Raw genomic sequence first — 18212 nt, 5'->3', positions numbered from 1 at the left:
GGTCGTTTTGAGACAGGTCAGTGAAACATTCTCAGCAATCACTTTGTCTGAAAGAACTTTGACTTTGAACTCAAAAAGCCCATCCCCCTAGACAGAAAGGCCCCATCCCCATGAAATGAAATGACACTTCGCTGAAACCAAACGAATTCAGATGGGACGGTACAACTCTTTCCGCGCACCTGTGAATAAACGAAATGCTTCTTCTAGTTTGGTGAAATATCACAGTCAAGCTGACAGGTCTGTGGGCGGAAACAGTTTTATTTTGCTTTCCATTTGGTAGGAGGCTGTCCACTCACGGTATTGCCACTAAGTCTGGTTTGAAAGAAGGAATCTGAAGTGAAAATATCAATAATCTTCATACAAAAATTACAGAGCAAAACAATCAGCAAAACTGATTTTCAGGTAGATTTTTTTCAATCTTAGGACCTCAAGCAATACCTTATTGAAGAAATGCTCCATGACTACTAAATACTTCATTTCCTTTAGTCTTTTTCCCTTCCTTTCATGTAGTACAAACCTCCGCACAGTTTAAAATACCAGCTCAAGTCCCTTCTGGGGAGTGCTCTGACTCCGAGTGATACTTTCACTTTGATAGACGATGCCAAAAGGACCTCACATTTTCCCACCCAATATCTGCTTCCCACCCAAAAGGTATCATTACCAACGAAATCATTTTAGATTCTTTCTTACCATGAAGGTCTAACCAGCGAACACTATCTCCGGCAAGCCCCAGGCTGCCATGCACAATATGGGTGTCTAAAACTCTCACTGCCACAGACCTGGACCACAGAGGTCAGTCACTGACATCAGGTAACAGACAACTGGTAGTTATTTATTGAATTGCGTTTTAAGAGGAGTTCAGTGAAGTCACCATTCCCTGCCTACTCCAGAGATATTACCTGGATTATAAAACATCAATCAGAATAGACCCCGACAACCTGATGTTAAGACCCAGCAAAGCCTGAACCCCGCCCCCACGCCCAAGAGCAGGGAGGGTCAGATCCGGATTTCCTCAAGGAAATCTCTCCTCTCTTAGATTGAGATTCATTTTGGTGACTAGGATCCACAGCCTCCTCAGACCAGTTTTAAAATGATGAGGATCATTATACTGTGTGTGTTGGCTTGAAGCACCTGGATACTCAAGGTGCACAAGTGGGAGGATTCACCCATCCCAACGGCAATCTCACAGAAAGCGAGTGCCCGGCATATTTCCACACAAGATCGGTAGAGCGGTGCAGAGAACACACGCAATGGGTCAGCTCAAACTGGCTCCCACTTTCCCTGCTGCATGATCCAAAAAACATGAGTTCAGCTACGCTCCCAGGCTTCTTACAGGAGAGAAACACAAGCTGCCATTCTTTAATGGGTCTACATCTCTCTCTCTCCCTCTCTCTCTCTCTCGGGTTTACTGTTGTTCTTTTTCATTTTTCTTCTTTATTTTTAATTTCTAATCCTGGAAAACAAGCCAACTCCTGTTTGCCTCTGTCATACCAGAAAACTACTGACAGTTGTCTCTGGAGAAAAATGGAGCAGATGGATGAGGCTACAGTTCTTTGAAGCGACTGAGCTCCATTAACACTCATTTACTGTAAGTATCTGGAAGCCCTTAATCCCTCAGAATTTCAAAGCAGATGCAGAAGTCAGTCAGTATCTCTCAATCTCCCGTCTCTTCCTCCCCCTCCTCCTCTCCTTCCATCTATCGGGTTTCTATCTTCCTTTCTTGTGAAAGCGCCAGAGGATTCCAGATACAGACACAGAATCGCTGCCTACAAAGGAAGGAATGCAGCCCCAGCTGATGTAAGCACTTGGGATGGGAGGGACGCTGATGAAATGCAGACATCCCATCACACTGTCCAGACTTTCTGGGAAGTCAAATGTCTGACACACATGCCTCAGAGTCAAACCTTCTGGTCAAGAAACCCTGTGGGGAATGCACGCAGAGCCAGCCCCTCCCTTCTCTGCTGGAACCACGGACTTCCAACTGGAACATAATGTTGGTCAATGTCCCCATTTTAGAGATGAGGAAACTGAGGCCCAGGGCAGGGTGGATCAACCAGAACCAGAACCCAGATCTCCTGGCAAGGAGGCAAATGCTTCTTCCGTATACTTCTGGTCAGAAGAGCTGCCTGGGCTGCAGCAGTTCATCCCCTCTCCCACCACACTCCGATGCAGGGACAGACACCTGTCCAAATGGGGAAGGGTAAGGCCTCTTCACCCTGTTCGCCCCTAAGCAGCTCCTGCTGGGAACTCCTACAGTACTTCATTCCCATTTCTCTCAGAGCACAGGCGTTTTCCCTTTCCTGACTTCTCCCTTCACAGTGATTGATGGTGACAGGGAAGGGCCAAGAGTCTAAAACCAGCTTATTTGATTCGCATCACCAGCTGTGTGATTTGGACAAAGGACACCAGACAACCCTTCTGAGCTTCAGTGTTCTTACCTGCAAGGTGCAGATAATAATAGTTCCCACGGCCTAAGACCACCAAGAGGGTTCAATGAGCGAACATACACACGGTGTTCAGAACAGCACTGGTCCCACCATAAGCACTTACATGGCCAAGAAGGGAGACTAGGCTAGGACTTCAGTCTGGCTCACCCTCGAGGCCCAGCATCTGACTGTGAGGGATGGTGCCTATCTGGTTCATCACCGAAACTCTAGAACACAGAGGCTGCCCGAGAACGGAATGGGGTGAATGAATCGGGCACAAAGCCCAGCTTCGATCTGGGGTTTTGTTAACATGCACTGAATGACTGGATTTTCAGAGTCCACACTCTCACTTAGGGGAGGTCACTTGCTAAGTTTACTAGCGGATAAACTCAGATTTGCAGGCACCAGTACTTTCTCTTGCTTGAAGGCATTTATATGAGCTGCTGCCTTAAAAACTTCAATCAGAGCTCAGCTCGCAACTTCAGGGCATTGTCTATGCATAATCTCAGCACAAACTCACCTATGCTTTGTGGCAATGTTCCCCACAATGCCTTATGGGGCTGATGTGCAAGTGTTGACGGATATTTTTCTAGTGTTAGCCAGGTTTTGAACACCAAAGTTCCAAAAACCCCCCTGCTTGGTATTCATCTCTGAGGGGCCAGTGAACAGAAATATCTCAATAAAGAAAGCCAACAGAGCCTCGAATCAGAGACGCAGATCTGGAACTCTGTAAGTGGGTTTGTTTGAGTCTTTAGGCGGAAGAAGGTGTCCAGTCCAGAAGCCCCAGAACATCTGGAGATGGCATTTAGAGGCAACACAGAAGGTGTCTGGGGCTTCTCAGAGGAAAGGCACTCTGTCAGAACAGAATAAGTTCGTCACCTCAGAGGCTTGAGTTGAAACTTGACCTTGCATAAATAAACACTTGTTGACTGCTGGCCAAAACACTTAGCTTGAGACTCTTACTCACCCCACTTGAACGTGCAGCCACAGTCAGAACCATCTGGGACACAAATCTACCCAGAGTCCGGACACAGGGTATCTGGGATGTGTGCATGATGGCCCTGAGGGGTGCTGAGAGGTTGGGAAGATGCCAAGTTCCCCAAGAGGCAGCAACACTCAGGGCCTGGGAACTGCAGAGGCCTCACCCAGTGTGTCCTATCTTAGGGAACAGGCCCATCCACAAGCCGAAATACACCTGACCTGCCACGGTCTCTCACTCTGTGACCTCATGACAACGTCACAGGAGTATGGAGAAAGGGGACAGTGTGGACCGCCCAAAGCAAGCTGGCATGCCATGGTGAGGTCTCGGCCCCTTCTGGTATGGAAGTTTTTTCTGTGACCTGAAAGCTCCAAAGGAAGAATTTTTTTTCCAAACCCTGTGCCTTTTTTTTTTTTTTTAAAGATTTTATTTATTTATTTGACAGAGAGAGAGAGATCACAAGTAGGCAGAGAGGCGCACAGAGAGAGAGGAGGAAGCAGGCTCCCTGCGGAGCAGAGAGCCCGATGCGGGGCTCGATCCCAGGACCCTGAGACCATGACCTGAGCCGAAGGCAGCGGCTTAATCCACTGAGCCACCCAGGCGCCCCAACCCTGTGCCTTTTAAGTGTTTGTTTGATGAACAAGGTGGAGAAGGCACCTCTTTCAGGATTTTTGGGCAAAAGCCATAGGGACAGCAGACCAGCACGAAAAACTGCCCTTGGCTGGGGGATGGGATTCCCAGCGTTTTGCTCCTGCAGACATGGATGCTCGGACAACCACACTCCTAAAGAGCCTCTGCTCTTCGAGGCCTTTTGTTCCTGTTTCTAAGGAGCTAGAAAGTACTGGAATCCACCAGCACCCACCCACAGAGGCTCCTGCTGAAGGATGCTGGAGCCTAGGAGGTCCACATGCATTTACACATTGGCCCCAGAGTACCACAGAGCTGGTGCTCTGATTCCTGGCTCAGCCCTCTTTGACTTTATACTGAGCTTTCGTTGATTCATCCAGATATTGAAAACCATCATTTCTGTCTCCAGAATTATCTCACACATTAAGACAAGATTCATAAAGCTCAACAAATAGGGGTTGCTAATTATCTTTTTCTTGTAGATTGCGAACAGAAAAGGCAGGGGGAGAGAAGATCTCCTCGAGGCCTCCGACTGTCTTTTAGAATAAAATCCCAAATCCTTTCCAGCCCAGGAGGCTCTGGTTGGCCTGAATTCGGTTCATTCTTTAGCTCTCTCTGCACGTTCCCCAGGACACCTGATGCTTTCCAGCCTCTGAGCCTTCAAACACACCGTTCCCTGTGTCTGGGACGCTCTAACTTCTTTTCACCCCAAGTCCTAGTCGAAAAGGCTTTTTCTTGGAAAGGCATATCCCAGGCTTCCTGAATCCTAGTCCAGCTCTGATATTCTGTCTCCTGACATGCTATTGTTTTCACTTACAGCACTTAGCCCAGTTCCTGAACTATGTACGGATGTCCCACCCTTTCCTCTGCTAGCCTGCGGACTCCCTTTGGCCAGGTGCTGGTCTGTTTCATTCACTGCTGTCTCCCAAACATTTTCAGAGACTCCTGGCACTGGCAAGGTCCTGTGATAATATCTGTTGAATTAATGTGTTGAAGAATTGAAGGCCCCATGAGCCAGAAGGAACCAGGAGCTACAAAGAGCTTTCTACCAGCCCTCAACACCAGGCTGGGGGGCCAGCAAAGCACTTCACACCCAGAGGAAAGCCAGAGAAACAGCTGCCCCCTCATTCTCTGAAAGGCCAAAGTGTCCACAATGCCCTTGATGGTGAAACTGCTTATCCAGGCCCATGCTGTGCTGGCTCAGGCCAGATTTGGGGAATCTGGAAGATTGCCAGAAGAGGGTACAGAAGAGGGAAGACAAGTAAGAAACATCTGAAAAGGCAATCTACTGGGAATGGGCCCTGCACTTCCAACGGGACGGCCTTTAAATACTGTTGTGCCCGCCTCAGCTCCATCTGGAACTTCCAGGCCTGGTTTCTGTCTCTCCAAGTACCCCGCACACCGGTCTGGGGGAAGGTAGGTTTTATCACACCCAGGCTAACGATCTCCGTGCACGGAGAGGATGGGTTTCTCCAAATGAACACCATAACCCATTCGAAGAACAGCAGTCCAGGTAAGTATCAGGGCCCCCCAAGCCCCATCACACCCAGTGGATCTCAGCTCTGCCAGTGGAAGCAATGGGTGAGATTTAAAAACTGCAGATCTGGGGTGGGGAAGGAGTCCTACTTTCACTTCATAAGCAGGCAGTTCTCTGGGAGCTGGGGCCCTGTGTGAGAAACAGAGTTCAAGAACAGGAGGCGAGCATGGGGAAGTAGAGGAGGGGAGCAGAGGAAGGGGTGCTCTCGGAGTTCTGCTTGCGGGGATGGGGGGGTGGGGGGGTGGCAGGGGTGGTAACAGGGTCCTGCTTCAAATCCCAGGTGCAGCGTTTATTATCTGTTGACTTCAAGCTAGTTATTTCATCTCATTGTGCCTTAGCAATCTCCTCTGTAAAATGAGGGAAATGATAACTAGTCCAGAGGGTTGGGGGACCAGGGTTGTGCACAGTAAATCCATGTAAGTAAATCTGTGTAAGTGTTAGCACTACTTAGGATCTACTGAATCAGGTGTACGGCCATTTCATCAAGCCCAAATCAATCCTATCAGGTAGGTAGAGTTTTCCCCATTTTACATGGACAAACACTGAGGCTCGGTACCTTATCCAAAGCCACACAGCTCAAACAGGACAAGACCAGTGCTCCAAACAATCTTCATTGTCAGTATCATAATAATAGCCATTTCCTGAAAGCCAGGTGGTATGCTAAGCACTGTACATCCATTACCTCATCTAATACTCAAAACCACTGTAAAGAAAGATTGCTTGCAACTATTTGACAAAGGAGGACACACAGGGTTGGAGAGGTTCAATGTCTTGGCTGAAGTCACACAGTTAAGGAACAAAGCAGGGGCTTGAGCTATGAGTTCCATAGTTTTTCTCCATTTCTGTCCTGCCTGTCCGTATTGCCAGATGGCATACCTCTAATTGAAACCATCAATGTGCCTGAATCCCTATTAACTATAAAATACTTTCTTGATAAATGGGGTCCATGAGTGGCTCCATCCCAGTGAAAAAGCCCACTGTCGTGAACTGTACAAAGTAAGGACATCCCCAAAGAAAAGCCTAGCTTTCCACCAGCTTCCTTCTAGAAGGTCTGCCCCTCACCTGCCTGATGACAAAGACACAGAAAGAGGGCAACTACCAACATCCCAAAACAGAATGTAGGGGCTTGTCATGTTTTATTAGAATACCAACATACTAGGGGACCTGGGTGGCTCAGTCAGTTAAGTGTCTACCTTCGGCTCAGGTCATGATCCTGGGGTCCTGGGATCCAGTCCCATGTCGGGCTCCCTGCTCATCGGGGAGTCTGCTTTTCCCTCTATCCCTCCCCCCTGCTTGTGTTTTCTCTCACTCTTTCTTACTCTAGGTAAATAAAATCTCAAAAAAATAAATAAAGGTCTGACTCTTGATATCAGCTCAGGTCTTGATCTCGGGAGTTGTGTGTTCAAGCCCCTATGCCAGGCTCCATGCTGGGCACAGAGCCTACTTTGAATGAATGAATGAGTAATGAATGAATAAATAAAATATGGACCTACTAAAACCTGAAGCTAATCTGGTGCTCACTTTGCAATTACCGGGGCCCTTAGGATGACCTCTTTATTAGTCCTTTAAACTATAGTTTTCTCTAATTTCGAGGAAATGGACTACCCGGCTTAACAAAGTCCAAAATGGCAGTTTACTAGACTATCCTTTGGATTTTAATGAAGTGCAGCACAAAATTTCCTTGCTGGCTTTATAGCAGCTGATTCCTGAGAGGGCACTAGAACACCAGGATGCCCTCAGACTGTCAGCCCCCCAGATGCGGCTGGCATCAGAGGCCGGGGCAGGGCAAAGGCAGGAGCGGTGGCGAGACTCGCTTGACCATCTCTGCGACATAAGCTCTGCCCACAGTTTGGTCTGTGACCATTCTAGATAAAACACAAGAATAAGAATTCCAGCCAGAAAGTCTTGCTTTGACACACTTTACAGCACTGGGTGAAAACCATAAGTTAATTGAAATGGCAGTGACTGTTCACTCCTTACTAGAAGAGGCAAGTTTGGAAAAAACACTTGCCCTCGATGAGCATTTGATGCATCAAAGACTTTTCCTCCAAACAAATTCAGACTTTGTGGATGAAAGAAAGGAGGCCCTTTGTGTGGGACTTTGCCCAACTTGACCTTGTCCAGGACTTCTAGAAACGAGCCAAATATCTACAGCTTCTGCATGACAAAAATTCAGCACAAGGATAAATTTTAGCTTTTCTAATTTAATCTTGCCTAAAATCCTCCCAAAAGAGAATCGTAAAATAAATTGGTGACTTAGATCTCAAATCCTAGACTTAGAGTTTAAAGAAATATTGAACTCTTTTCTTTGGATAAAAAGAGACAAGAATTTGATATTCATGTTTAAGCAAAAATCAGCGATTGCACATATACTGCAAAAACACTTGATCTTAATTTTTACATGACATCATTGTTTATATTACTGACGTCTCAACAGTGCTTCTGTTACTGTAAGTGATCCTGCTGGAGACACACACAGCAGGTCCCAGGGTGAAAGGTCCAGCCGGGATGTGGGCAATGACCATTGTAGGATCTGGGTTCCCCTTCCCAAAATTCCTGACTGTTCTTGGTCACTGAAGAACAATTCACTGTCCCTAGGCCAAGAATCAGAGGAAAAAACAGGAGCAGCCTGTATGTTGTATGGGGACGCTGCCAACAGGAGAGCCACATGTATGTGCCCACGAGTGTGTCTGAAACCCTATAGACAGCCCAGCTTTCTCAGGAGCCCATTTTTTGTCTCTGCAGCAGCCGAGTGGAAAGGTCTCAAAATTAAGGACTGCTTTCTTTTGTCAAGAAACTCATTCCCTTCACATGGAGTAAAGCTCTATTCCAGAGCCCTCAATTAGCCCTGGGGGCAAAGGGTGGGGGGAACTGCTGGTTTGAGATTCCAGATCTCAAAGCACCCCAAGGTCCAAGGGGGAAGAAACCCTCCCCTTAGCAGGGCAGGAGAAGAACTGTGGAATGCTGAGGGAGACAATTTCTGGACAAATATCTCCCCACCCCCCCTTCATGGCTGCATTAAAAAAACAGGAGTCAGACATAAACAACCACAGCTCACAGAGCACCTGCCATTTGCTACACATTATCTCATTTAACTATATTAGTCCCAGGACAGAGTTATTTTTATCCCCCCCCCCCCCTTTTCCGGTAATTTACCTAGAGGTACATATCACAGAAGTGACAGAATCTGAATTTGGGTCCAGGTTGGATGGACTCCAAAGCGCTGAACTTCTTTCTCAACTCCACAAAAATTAAAAGTACTCTTCTTAAAACGTTTAAAAGTCCTTTCTTCTATCTCTGGGCTGTTGCAAATCCACTTTTTTTTTTTTTTTTAATCTGCCCTGCACACGCGGTAGAAATCTGTGTCTTGTCCAATGACCTTGCTTCTGGGATTATAGCTACTTGGCCCCAACATCTCCCCCTCCCCCCCGGAAGAGGAAGGGTCCATCCTAGGAAATTCAATCCTCTCATATTCACAGTAGGATTACCCTTCGCTGGATATGGTATAACCCACATGGAAGGCTTTCAGAAGGAAACCCTGTGGCAAACACACCTGGCCTCCCCCTTAAAGCAGATCACCCAGAAGCTGTCGAGGCCATGAGTGCACGGTTTCCCCCAATTTCATATCAATGCAACAATGGTGTCATCTTCCGGAATGCAGAATCAGGGGGGAATCATAAGGATCCGGCAGTCCTTGTTTTTCACAATGGGCCAAAAGACTGTGCGAATATACGAGGTTCTTTTGAACACGCTATTCACCCTGCCAAGCAGTCTCATTCCCCTTTCTGCGGCTCAGAAAGCCGGACGGAAGCCCGCTGCCGGGTCCCCAGGACCACGCAGGACACGGGTGCAGCGGGATCCGTCTGCAGCTGGACTCCATCAACGTCCCTGCCTGCCGTCTTTCCACCTTCCTTGGCAGCCATCCTTTATTTGGGGATTGGTTTTTCCCAACCCTGGCTGCACACTGGAATCACCTGGGGAGTTCAAACGTTCTAGAGGCCTGGGTCCTACCACAAGGAATTCTGATGTAATTGGTCCGGGATGCGAACGGGCATTCTAAGTTGCAGGCCGGATTTAGAAATCCCCTAGCGAGGGATCAGTGATTCCGCAGACGCCAAGTTCATCCGTTTGAACTTTTTCTGCATTCCTCAAACTGCATTCCTCCTTGTCCCACCCGGAGCTCTTCCAGGGGGAATATTGCATTCCGCCCACAAACAGGATCCCTCCTCTGTGCGCGTCCCCGATAGCAGCGCCCAGGACCCCCGGCAACTTCTTCCCGGTGCCACCAGCCGCGGTCGCTGGAACTTACTTGGGCTCCACGTGTGCAGACCCCGTAGCAGCTCGGAACCAGAGCTAGCGGAAGCTCGGGAGCGCGGAGACCCTGGAGCGCGGGAACCGAGGAGAACCGAGGTCCGAGAGCGCGGCGACCGAGGAGCACCGAGCCCGAGAGCGCTGCGACCCAGGAGCACCGAGAGAGCGCGGGGACCGAGGAGCACCGAGGCCCGAGAGAGCGCGGGGACCGAGGAGCACCGAGGCCCGGGGTAGGGCCGAGGCAGAGGAAGCTCACGGCACTGGCAGCTGCGGGAGGCTGAGAGCAGGAGCGGCCGCGCCCCGGCCCGGAACGGGAACTGGCCGAGAGAGCACTGCCTATCGTGCCCTCCCGCCTGGGCTGGCAGCGCCGAGGGGCGGAGGCGGTGCCGGCGGACGAGGCGGGGTCGGCGCTGGGGCAGCCGACTCGCGGGCAGTCGGGAGACGCGGCGAGCGGAAAGTGGCCGGGAGCAGCCCCAAGGGGCGCTCCCCGCCGGAGCACTAGCAGCCGACCACCGCGCAGGGCCCAGTGAGCGGGCGGGAGCCTTCGCTCAGGGGTGACACGCCTGGGAACTCAAGGCGCCAGCTGGGCCATGGTGGCCAGAAGCCCAGCAGGCCAGCCAGTCCCCTTAAAAGTACCACCCCTGATCCTGCAACCAGAGGCGGAGCGTGGGCGCCACGGTGCAACTTGTTAAAGTGGGACACGTGCGCCTGGATAAAAAGGAGCTCAAAGTAATCAAACTTTACAACAGAGCATTTACTTCGATTTATACTTTTAAAAATCTAAGGCTTTCTTCCTGTTCTTAAATCTGTTCTTGGCAGTGTACATTTTATACTGTATACATTAATCAGTGTTTCCCCTATAAAATAAATTTTAATAAATTTCCCCAACAAAACGTTTAACGTTTAAAAAGGGAAGGTCTGCACAAGGCATACTGATTCTATAAGATGTCATTCACACTAAAATGCGTTCAGTCTTGTAACCACAAATGCTCTTGAATATTTAAGTTCTTACCAAAGGCTGCCTTCTGAGAAAGTACGTTAATAACTCAAAAGTAAAACTTTGCATAAAATTGATGGGATACAAAGGGCAACTTGTAAACACCAAAATGAAGACAATAAAGATGCTAATTCTTTCAGTTTATCCTTATATTAACCTCTGATAGAAAAATTACAAAAATTCTCTTTCCGGGGCACCTGGGTGGTTCAGTGGGTTAAGCCTCTGCCTTCAGGTCAGGTCATGGTCTCAGGGTCCTGGGATTGAGCCCCCCCCCCCCCCCCCCCCCCCCCCCCCCCGCCCCTGCCTCTCTGCCTACTTAGGATCTCTCTCTCTGTTAAATAAACAAATAAATAAATAATCTTTTAAAAAAATTCTCTTGCCTCCTAGGATTCTGAATTTTATCTTCCATGGCTTTTAAACTCTCCTATTTTCCATATCCTGTTTCTCTGGCTGCATTCCAAGTAACCTCCTCATTACTGTCTTTCCATTCAGCAATTATTTTGCAAGTATTTGAATCAGCTCTTTAACCCATCTGTGGTAGGCAGAGTAATATCTACACCCTATCCCACCCCCAGCCCTGCCGCCTTCCATGTCCATGGCCTATACTTGGAAACTGTGAATATGGCAAAAGCAGAATGGAGGTGGCAGATGGAACTAAGGGTGCAAATCAGCTAACCTTAAAATGGGAAAATTATAGTGGATTAACCAGGTGAGTCCAATGTAGTCAGAGGGGTCCTTATACATGGAAGAGGGAGGCAGAAAAAGAAGAATCAAAAAGATGGTAAGCAGAGAAAATTTGGCCTGATGTTGCTGGCTTCGAAGATGGAGGAACAGGGTTCTGAGCCAAGGACTAAGAGCATTTCTAGAAGATGAAAAGGCAACAAAATGGATTCTTCCATAGAGCCTCCAAAGGAATATTGACAAAGGAATGGTGTTTTATTGACCCTTTTGATTTTAGCACAGTGAGATGTTTCAGATTCCTGACCTCCAGAAATGTCAGAAAATAAATTCTTGTTTTCAGCCACTACATTTGTGGTAACTTGTTCCAGTGGCACTAGGAAACAATACACCATCCACTCAAGTTTTTAATTTTAACAATGTATTTCCTTTCTAAGAATTTTGGTTCTATTTCTAGTTTTCTTGGTCATTTTGGACAGTCTCCTGTTCTTTGCTAATTCCATCACTTTATTTATTTTTTTAAAGATTTTATTTATTTATTTGACAGACAGAGATCACAAGTAGGCAGAGAAGCAGGCAGAGAGAGAGGAGGAAGCAGGCTCCCCTTTGAGCAGAGAGCCCGACATGGGGCTCCATCCCAGGACCCTGGGATCATGGATCTGAGCCGAAGGCAGAGGCTTAACCCTCTGAGCCACCCAGGCGCCCCTAATTCCATCACTTTAAAAAATACACAGTTATTTTTTGTTTTTCCTTCAACTCTTTGCAATAATTACAAATTCACATGCAGCTTGAAGAACTAATGCAGAGGGGATCCATTCACCCTTAACACAATTTCTCCTAGTGGGAACATATTCCAGAACCACAGCGTAAGATCACAACCAGGCTGTTGGCCCTGATAGTCAAGATACAGAACATTTCCATCATCACCAAGATCCCTCATGTCACCCTTTTTTACCACAGTGCTTCCCCTTTAGTCACTGGCAACCACTAATCTGTTCCCCATTTCTATAATTTGTCATTTGAAGAATGTTATATAAATAGAAGCATACAGGATGTATGTATGTAACATTTGGGGACTGGTTTTATTTACTCAGTGTAATTCCCCAGATATTCAAGGTCATGGCATGTATCAATAGTCCTTTCCCTTTTATTGTTGAGTAGTACTTCATTGCATTACCACACAGATCACCATGATTTATTTGACCATTCACATGTTAAAGGACATCTGTGTTTTTCCAGTTTGGGGCTATTATGAAGAAATCTCTTGTAGACATTCACATACAGATTGATATGTGAACATAATAGTGTCCAGGAGGGCAACTGCTGGATCTTACTGTAATTATATGTTTAGCTGCTTCTTTTTTTCTCTTTTTTAAGACAGGGAGGGGGTGCGGGAGGGGCAGAGGGAGAGCGAGAGAGAGAATCTTAAGCAGACTCCATGCCCAGTGCCCAGCCCCATAGAGCTCAAGCTCCCAACAGTGAGATCAGGACCCAAGCCAAAATAAAAAATCAAGGGCCGCTGGGTGGCTCAGTTGATTAATCGACTAACATTGGCTCAGATCATGATCTGAGGGATCAATCCCTCAGGGTTTGATCAGGGTCCTGGGATTGATCCCTACGTCGGGCCCCCTGCTCAATGGAGAGTCTGATTCTCCCTCTGCCCCTCAAGCAGACTCCCCACTGAGCACAGGACACCCTCCCCCAAATGCAGGGTCCCATCTCATGACCCGTGTGATCATGACCTAACCTGAAACCAAGAGTCCAATGTTCCAAAGACTGAATCACCCTGATGCCCCCACAAGTTTAGTTTCTTAAGAAACTGCCAAATTGTTTTCCAGAGTAGATGTATCATTTTACATTCCTGGCAACAATGTGTGAATGATCCGGCTTATCAGCATTTGATGTTGTCACAATGTCTTATTTTATACACACTGATAGGTGGGTCGTGATAGCGATATATCATTGTAACTTTAATCTGCTAATGATGTTGGACATCTTTTCATGTGCTTTATTTGCTGTTATCTCTTCTCGGGTGAAATGTCTCTTCACATCTTCTGTTCATTTTCTAAAAGGATTGTTTGCTTTTCTACTATCCAGTTTTGAGATTTCTTTATGTATTCTAGATTCCAGCCCTTTGTCAGCTATGTGGTTTGCAAATATTTTCTCCCACTCCTAGCTTGTCTTTCCTTCTTTTAATAGGATCCTTCACAGAACAGAGGGTTTAATTTTGATTAAGTCCAGTTTATCAATTTTTCCTGATATGAATCATGCTTTTGTATTAAATCTAAGAACTCTTTGACAAGTCCTATATTTCAAAGATTTTTCTCCCTTAAAGTTTTACGGTTTTATGTCAGACATTTAAGTCCATGACCCATTTCAAGTTAGATTTTGTAGGAGACCTGAGTTAAGGTTAATTTTTCTTTCTTTCTTTCTTTGTTGTTGGCCTGTGGGTGTCCAGCTGCTTCTCCAGCACCACCTGTTAAAGGTTATTTTCCCTTCATTACTCCTTTAAATTACCTTTGCACCTTTATGTAGGTCTATTTCTGGGTTCTCAGTTCTGTTCCATTTGTCTACGTATGTATCCCTTTGCCAATACAATACAGTCTTGAAACTGGGAAGATTCTTCGCATCTTCTTCTTTTTTAAAGTTGCTTTATCTAGGGTGCCCGGGTACTGTTAGTTGAGTATCCGACTCTTGATTTCAGCTCAGGTCAGGGTTGTCAGATCAAGCCCCGCATAAGATTCTGTGCTCAGTACTCAGTCTGCTTGTCCCTCTTCCTCCATTCTTCCCTCACCCCCTAATAAATAAATAAATGAATAAAAATCTTTAAAACTTTTTTAAAAAATTGCTTTGTCTATTCTAGTTCCTTTGACTTTCAACATAAATTTTGGAAAAATAATCTTGCTGGGATTTTTTAAAAGATAGATTTATTTAATTATTTATTTGACAGAGAGAGAGGGGCAGAGCAGCAGGCAGAAGGAAATGGAGAAGCATCTTTCCTGCTGAGCAGGGAGCCCAATCTGGGGCTAGATCCCAGGACCCTGGGATCATGACCTGAGCCAAAGGCAGACACTTAATGGACTGAGGCACCCAGGCTCCCCTTGCTGGAATTTTGATAGGAATTATTTTAAACCTGTACTGGGGATAATTAACATCTTTACTGTATTGAGCCTTGCAACCCACAAACATGGTATGCCTATTTATTTAGATCTTTAGTTTCTTATATCAGTGTTTTATAGTTTCCAGCATATAAGACTTACACATCCTTTGTAAAGTTTACATTTAAGTATTGCATTTTCTTAAAAAAGCAATTGTATATATCATAGGTAAGAATGTGAAATGGTTCAGCCAATGTGGAAATAGTTTGGTGGTTCCTCAAAAGTTTAAACATAGAATTACCATATGATCCAGCAACTCCACTCTCAGGAATAAACTCATAATAATTGAAAAGAGATGCTTTAACAGTGGCTCAGTCCATTAAGCATCTGCCTTCGGCTCATGTCATGATCCCAGGGTCCTGGGATTGAGCCCCACATTGGGTTCCCTGCTCAGCAGGAAGCCTTCTTCTCCCTCTCCTACTCCCCCTGCTTGTGTTCCCTCTCTCACTGTCTCTCTTTCTGTCAAATAAATAAATAAAATCTTTTTTTTTTTTAAAGAAAGAAAAGAGATGCTCAGGTTCTGGGAAGACAGGGCTAGTGGAGTCCTAAGCTCACCTTGTCTCATGGGCATACCTAGATAACAGCCACATCAGTGCATCGAACCCAGAAAATAACCTGAAGACTGGCAAAGCAGACATTCCACAGTTGATCATTGAGAGGAGGATACGTCAAAAAGCATAGGAGGGGCAGAGATGGGGTTGGGAACCAAACTCCTAGAGAGACTAACCACAAACAGGAGGGACACCACAAGCATGGAGAAGGGAAAGAAGGAAAGAAGCACAAAAGAAGGGAGAAGGAGGCCCGTATCAGGCACCCTGGACATGAACAATCTGCACTGGGAAGATAGGTCCCCATAACATTTGGCTTTGAAAACCAGTGGTGCTTAACTTCATGAATTTTCCTAACCAGTGGGGCTTAACTCCACATGCTTTAAAGATCAACAGCCTGGAGAGTGATAGAAAATGGAGTCCCCACTTTTAAAGAGACAGGATAACAAGGAACCCCACTGAGACACAGCATAGAAGCAGTAGCTTGAAAAGGGCCTAGGGTATGGGTGAAGGATGTTGATTTACTAATCCTGGGATGTGTGCTGGAGGGGCAGGGATCTTTAGGAGACTTCTTTAAGAACCAAAGATCTGGCAGGAGCCATTTTCTCTCCCCCTCAACCACCTCAGGCTAGCTAGCCAGACCTACTTGCTAACACCATGTGACCCATCCCCACATTCTCCTGCAGATCAGCCCCATTCAACCCACCTCCCCTAAGAAGGAATGCTTCCAAAGGCGCTCCTGCCAGTGGCTCAACCTGCAAGCAGCCCCTGCAAGACCACTGGCACTCCAAAGTAAATCCTGCCCTAGGGAGAAGGAAAGATAACAACACACACCAGTACACGCACAGCCCCAGCAGCCCAACCTTTTAAGTGGCAGTGCAGAGAGAGTGCCCTGCTGATCAGTGCATCTGCAGCCCCAGCAGGCATCTGGCCTGATGTCAGGCCCACCCACCAGCAAAAGCCTCTCAGGGGATGAGGAAAGAAGAGCACCTTTCAAGTTAGTGTTAATGTAGCCCCAGCAAATGGGCTGAAGACAGGCATCTGGTCTAACTGCTGACACCACCTATAAGCCTACAACAGTCTCAGACTGGCCCTTTAACAGCACAGTAATCAAACCTGGACCACAACAGACCAAGTGAGCCACCTTGTTGCACTGAAGGCAAACAAGGCTCAGCGCAGTACCCCAAGATCAAGAGTTGCATTTTCTACTGACTGAGTCAGCAAGGTGCCCCTAAATGGAATTCTTTGAGTGGAAAGAAAAGGCCATAATCAGGAATAAGAAAATTATGAAAGGGAAAAAGTTCAGAGGTGAACATAATAAATGTAGTAGATTAATCACTTATACAACTAGTACAGAGGTAAAAGGACAAAATCAGTAAAATCAATTATATCTATGAAAATTAGTCAAGGGAGTCACAAAATAAAAGCATATCAAGTATGATATCACATACATAAAATGTGGGTGATGGGAGTAAAAATTTAATGCTTTTAGAATAGGTTTGAACTTAAGTGACCATCAATTTAATATTGATTGTTATATACATAAGATGTTATATATGTATTGTGATGGTAACCACAAATCAAAAACCTGTAAAAGATACACAAAAAACAAAGAGAAAGGAATCCAAGCACATCACTAAAGAAAGCCATCAAACCACAAGGAAATAGAGCAAGAGAAGAAAGGAACAGAGAACTATGAAAACAACCATAAAACAAGTAACAAAATGGCAACAAGTACATACCCATCAATAATTATTCTGAATGTAAATGGATTTAATGCTCCAATCAAAAGACACAGGGTAACAGAATGGATAAAAAAGCAAGGATCGGGCACCTGGGTGGCTCAGTCAGTTAAGCGTCTGCCTTCAGCTCAGGTCATGATCCCAGGGTCCTGGGATCAAGCCCCACATCGGCCTCCCTGCTCGGTAGGGAGTCTGCTTCTCTCTCTGCCTGCTGCTCTCCGTGCTTGTGCTCTCTCGCTCTCATTAAAAAAAAAAAAAAAAAAAAAAAAAAAAAAAAGCAAGGACCATCTATGTGCCGCCTATAAGAGACTCACTTCAGACCTAAAGATACATGCAGATTGAAAATGAAGGGAAAGAGAAATATTTATCACGCAAAGGGTATGAAAACAGCAGAATACACATTCTTTTTAAGTGTAGATGTAACATTTTCCAGAATAAGTCATTTTTAATTTAATTTAATTTTTTAAAAGATTTTATTTATTTATTTGACAGAGAGAGAGAGAGAGACCACAAGTAGGCAGAGAGGCAGGCAGAGAGAGAGGGGGAAGCAGGCTCCCCGCAGAGCAGAGAGCCTGTTGTGATGCAGGAGCTTAATCCCAGGACCCTGAGATCATAAACTGAACCAAAGGCTCAGACACCATTTGTTGAAGAGACTGTCCTTTTCCCATCGGATATCTTTTTCTGCTTCATCAAAGATTAATTGACCATATAATTGTGGGTTTTATTTCTGGGTTTTCTATTCTGTTTCTTGGATCTATGTGTTTATTTTTGTGCCAGTACCATACTGTTTTGATTACTACCACTTTGTGATATAACTTGAGGTCTGGAATTATGATGCCTCCAGCTTTGGCTTTCCTTTTCAAGGTTGTTTTGGTTTTTCAGGGTCTTTTGTGGTTCCATACAAATTTTAGGATTGATTATGCTATTTTTGTGAAGAATGCTATTGATATATATTTTTAAGATTTATTTATTTTAGAAAGAGAAAGAGAGGGCATGAGCAGGGAAAGGGGCAAAGGGAGAGAGAGAATCCTCAAACCAATTCTCTGCCAAGTGTGGAGCCTAATGCAGGACTCAATCCCACTTAACCAACGGAGTCACCAGGTGCCTCAAAATGCTGTTGATATTTTTATAGGGATTGCATTCAATGTGTATATTGCTTTAGGTAGTATAGACATTTTAACAATACTTGTTCTTCCAATCCATGAGCAT

At 45.9% G+C, this 18212-nt stretch overlaps 1 protein-coding gene across 4 annotated transcripts in view; it reads right to left on the bottom strand.

The window, feature by feature from the left end:
* NOD1 (nucleotide binding oligomerization domain containing 1) overlaps positions 1-18212 on the bottom strand; it is an 80632-nt gene that overhangs the window by 59684 nt on the left and 2736 nt on the right. For 3 of the 4 annotated variants that reach the window (XR_006820502.1, XM_046020601.1, XM_046020605.1), the window contains exon 1: positions 9879-10373. The exons of the other annotated variant lie outside the window; for it this stretch is intronic. Coding sequence is in view for 1 of the 3 variants with exons in the window: in XM_046020605.1 (XP_045876561.1) it covers position 9879 (1 nt within the window). In the remaining 2 variants the exon portion in view is untranslated. Of the gene's footprint in view, positions 1-9878; positions 10374-18212 lie in introns of those variants that run through there. 4 annotated transcript variants of the gene reach the window in all.

This window comes from Meles meles, chromosome 10, assembly GCF_922984935.1.
Source record: "Meles meles chromosome 10, mMelMel3.1 paternal haplotype, whole genome shotgun sequence".
Classification (NCBI taxonomy): Eukaryota; Metazoa; Chordata; class Mammalia; order Carnivora; family Mustelidae; genus Meles; species Meles meles.
Note: the sequence above shows the minus strand (reverse complement) of the source record. Positions and strands in the feature narration are given on the sequence as shown.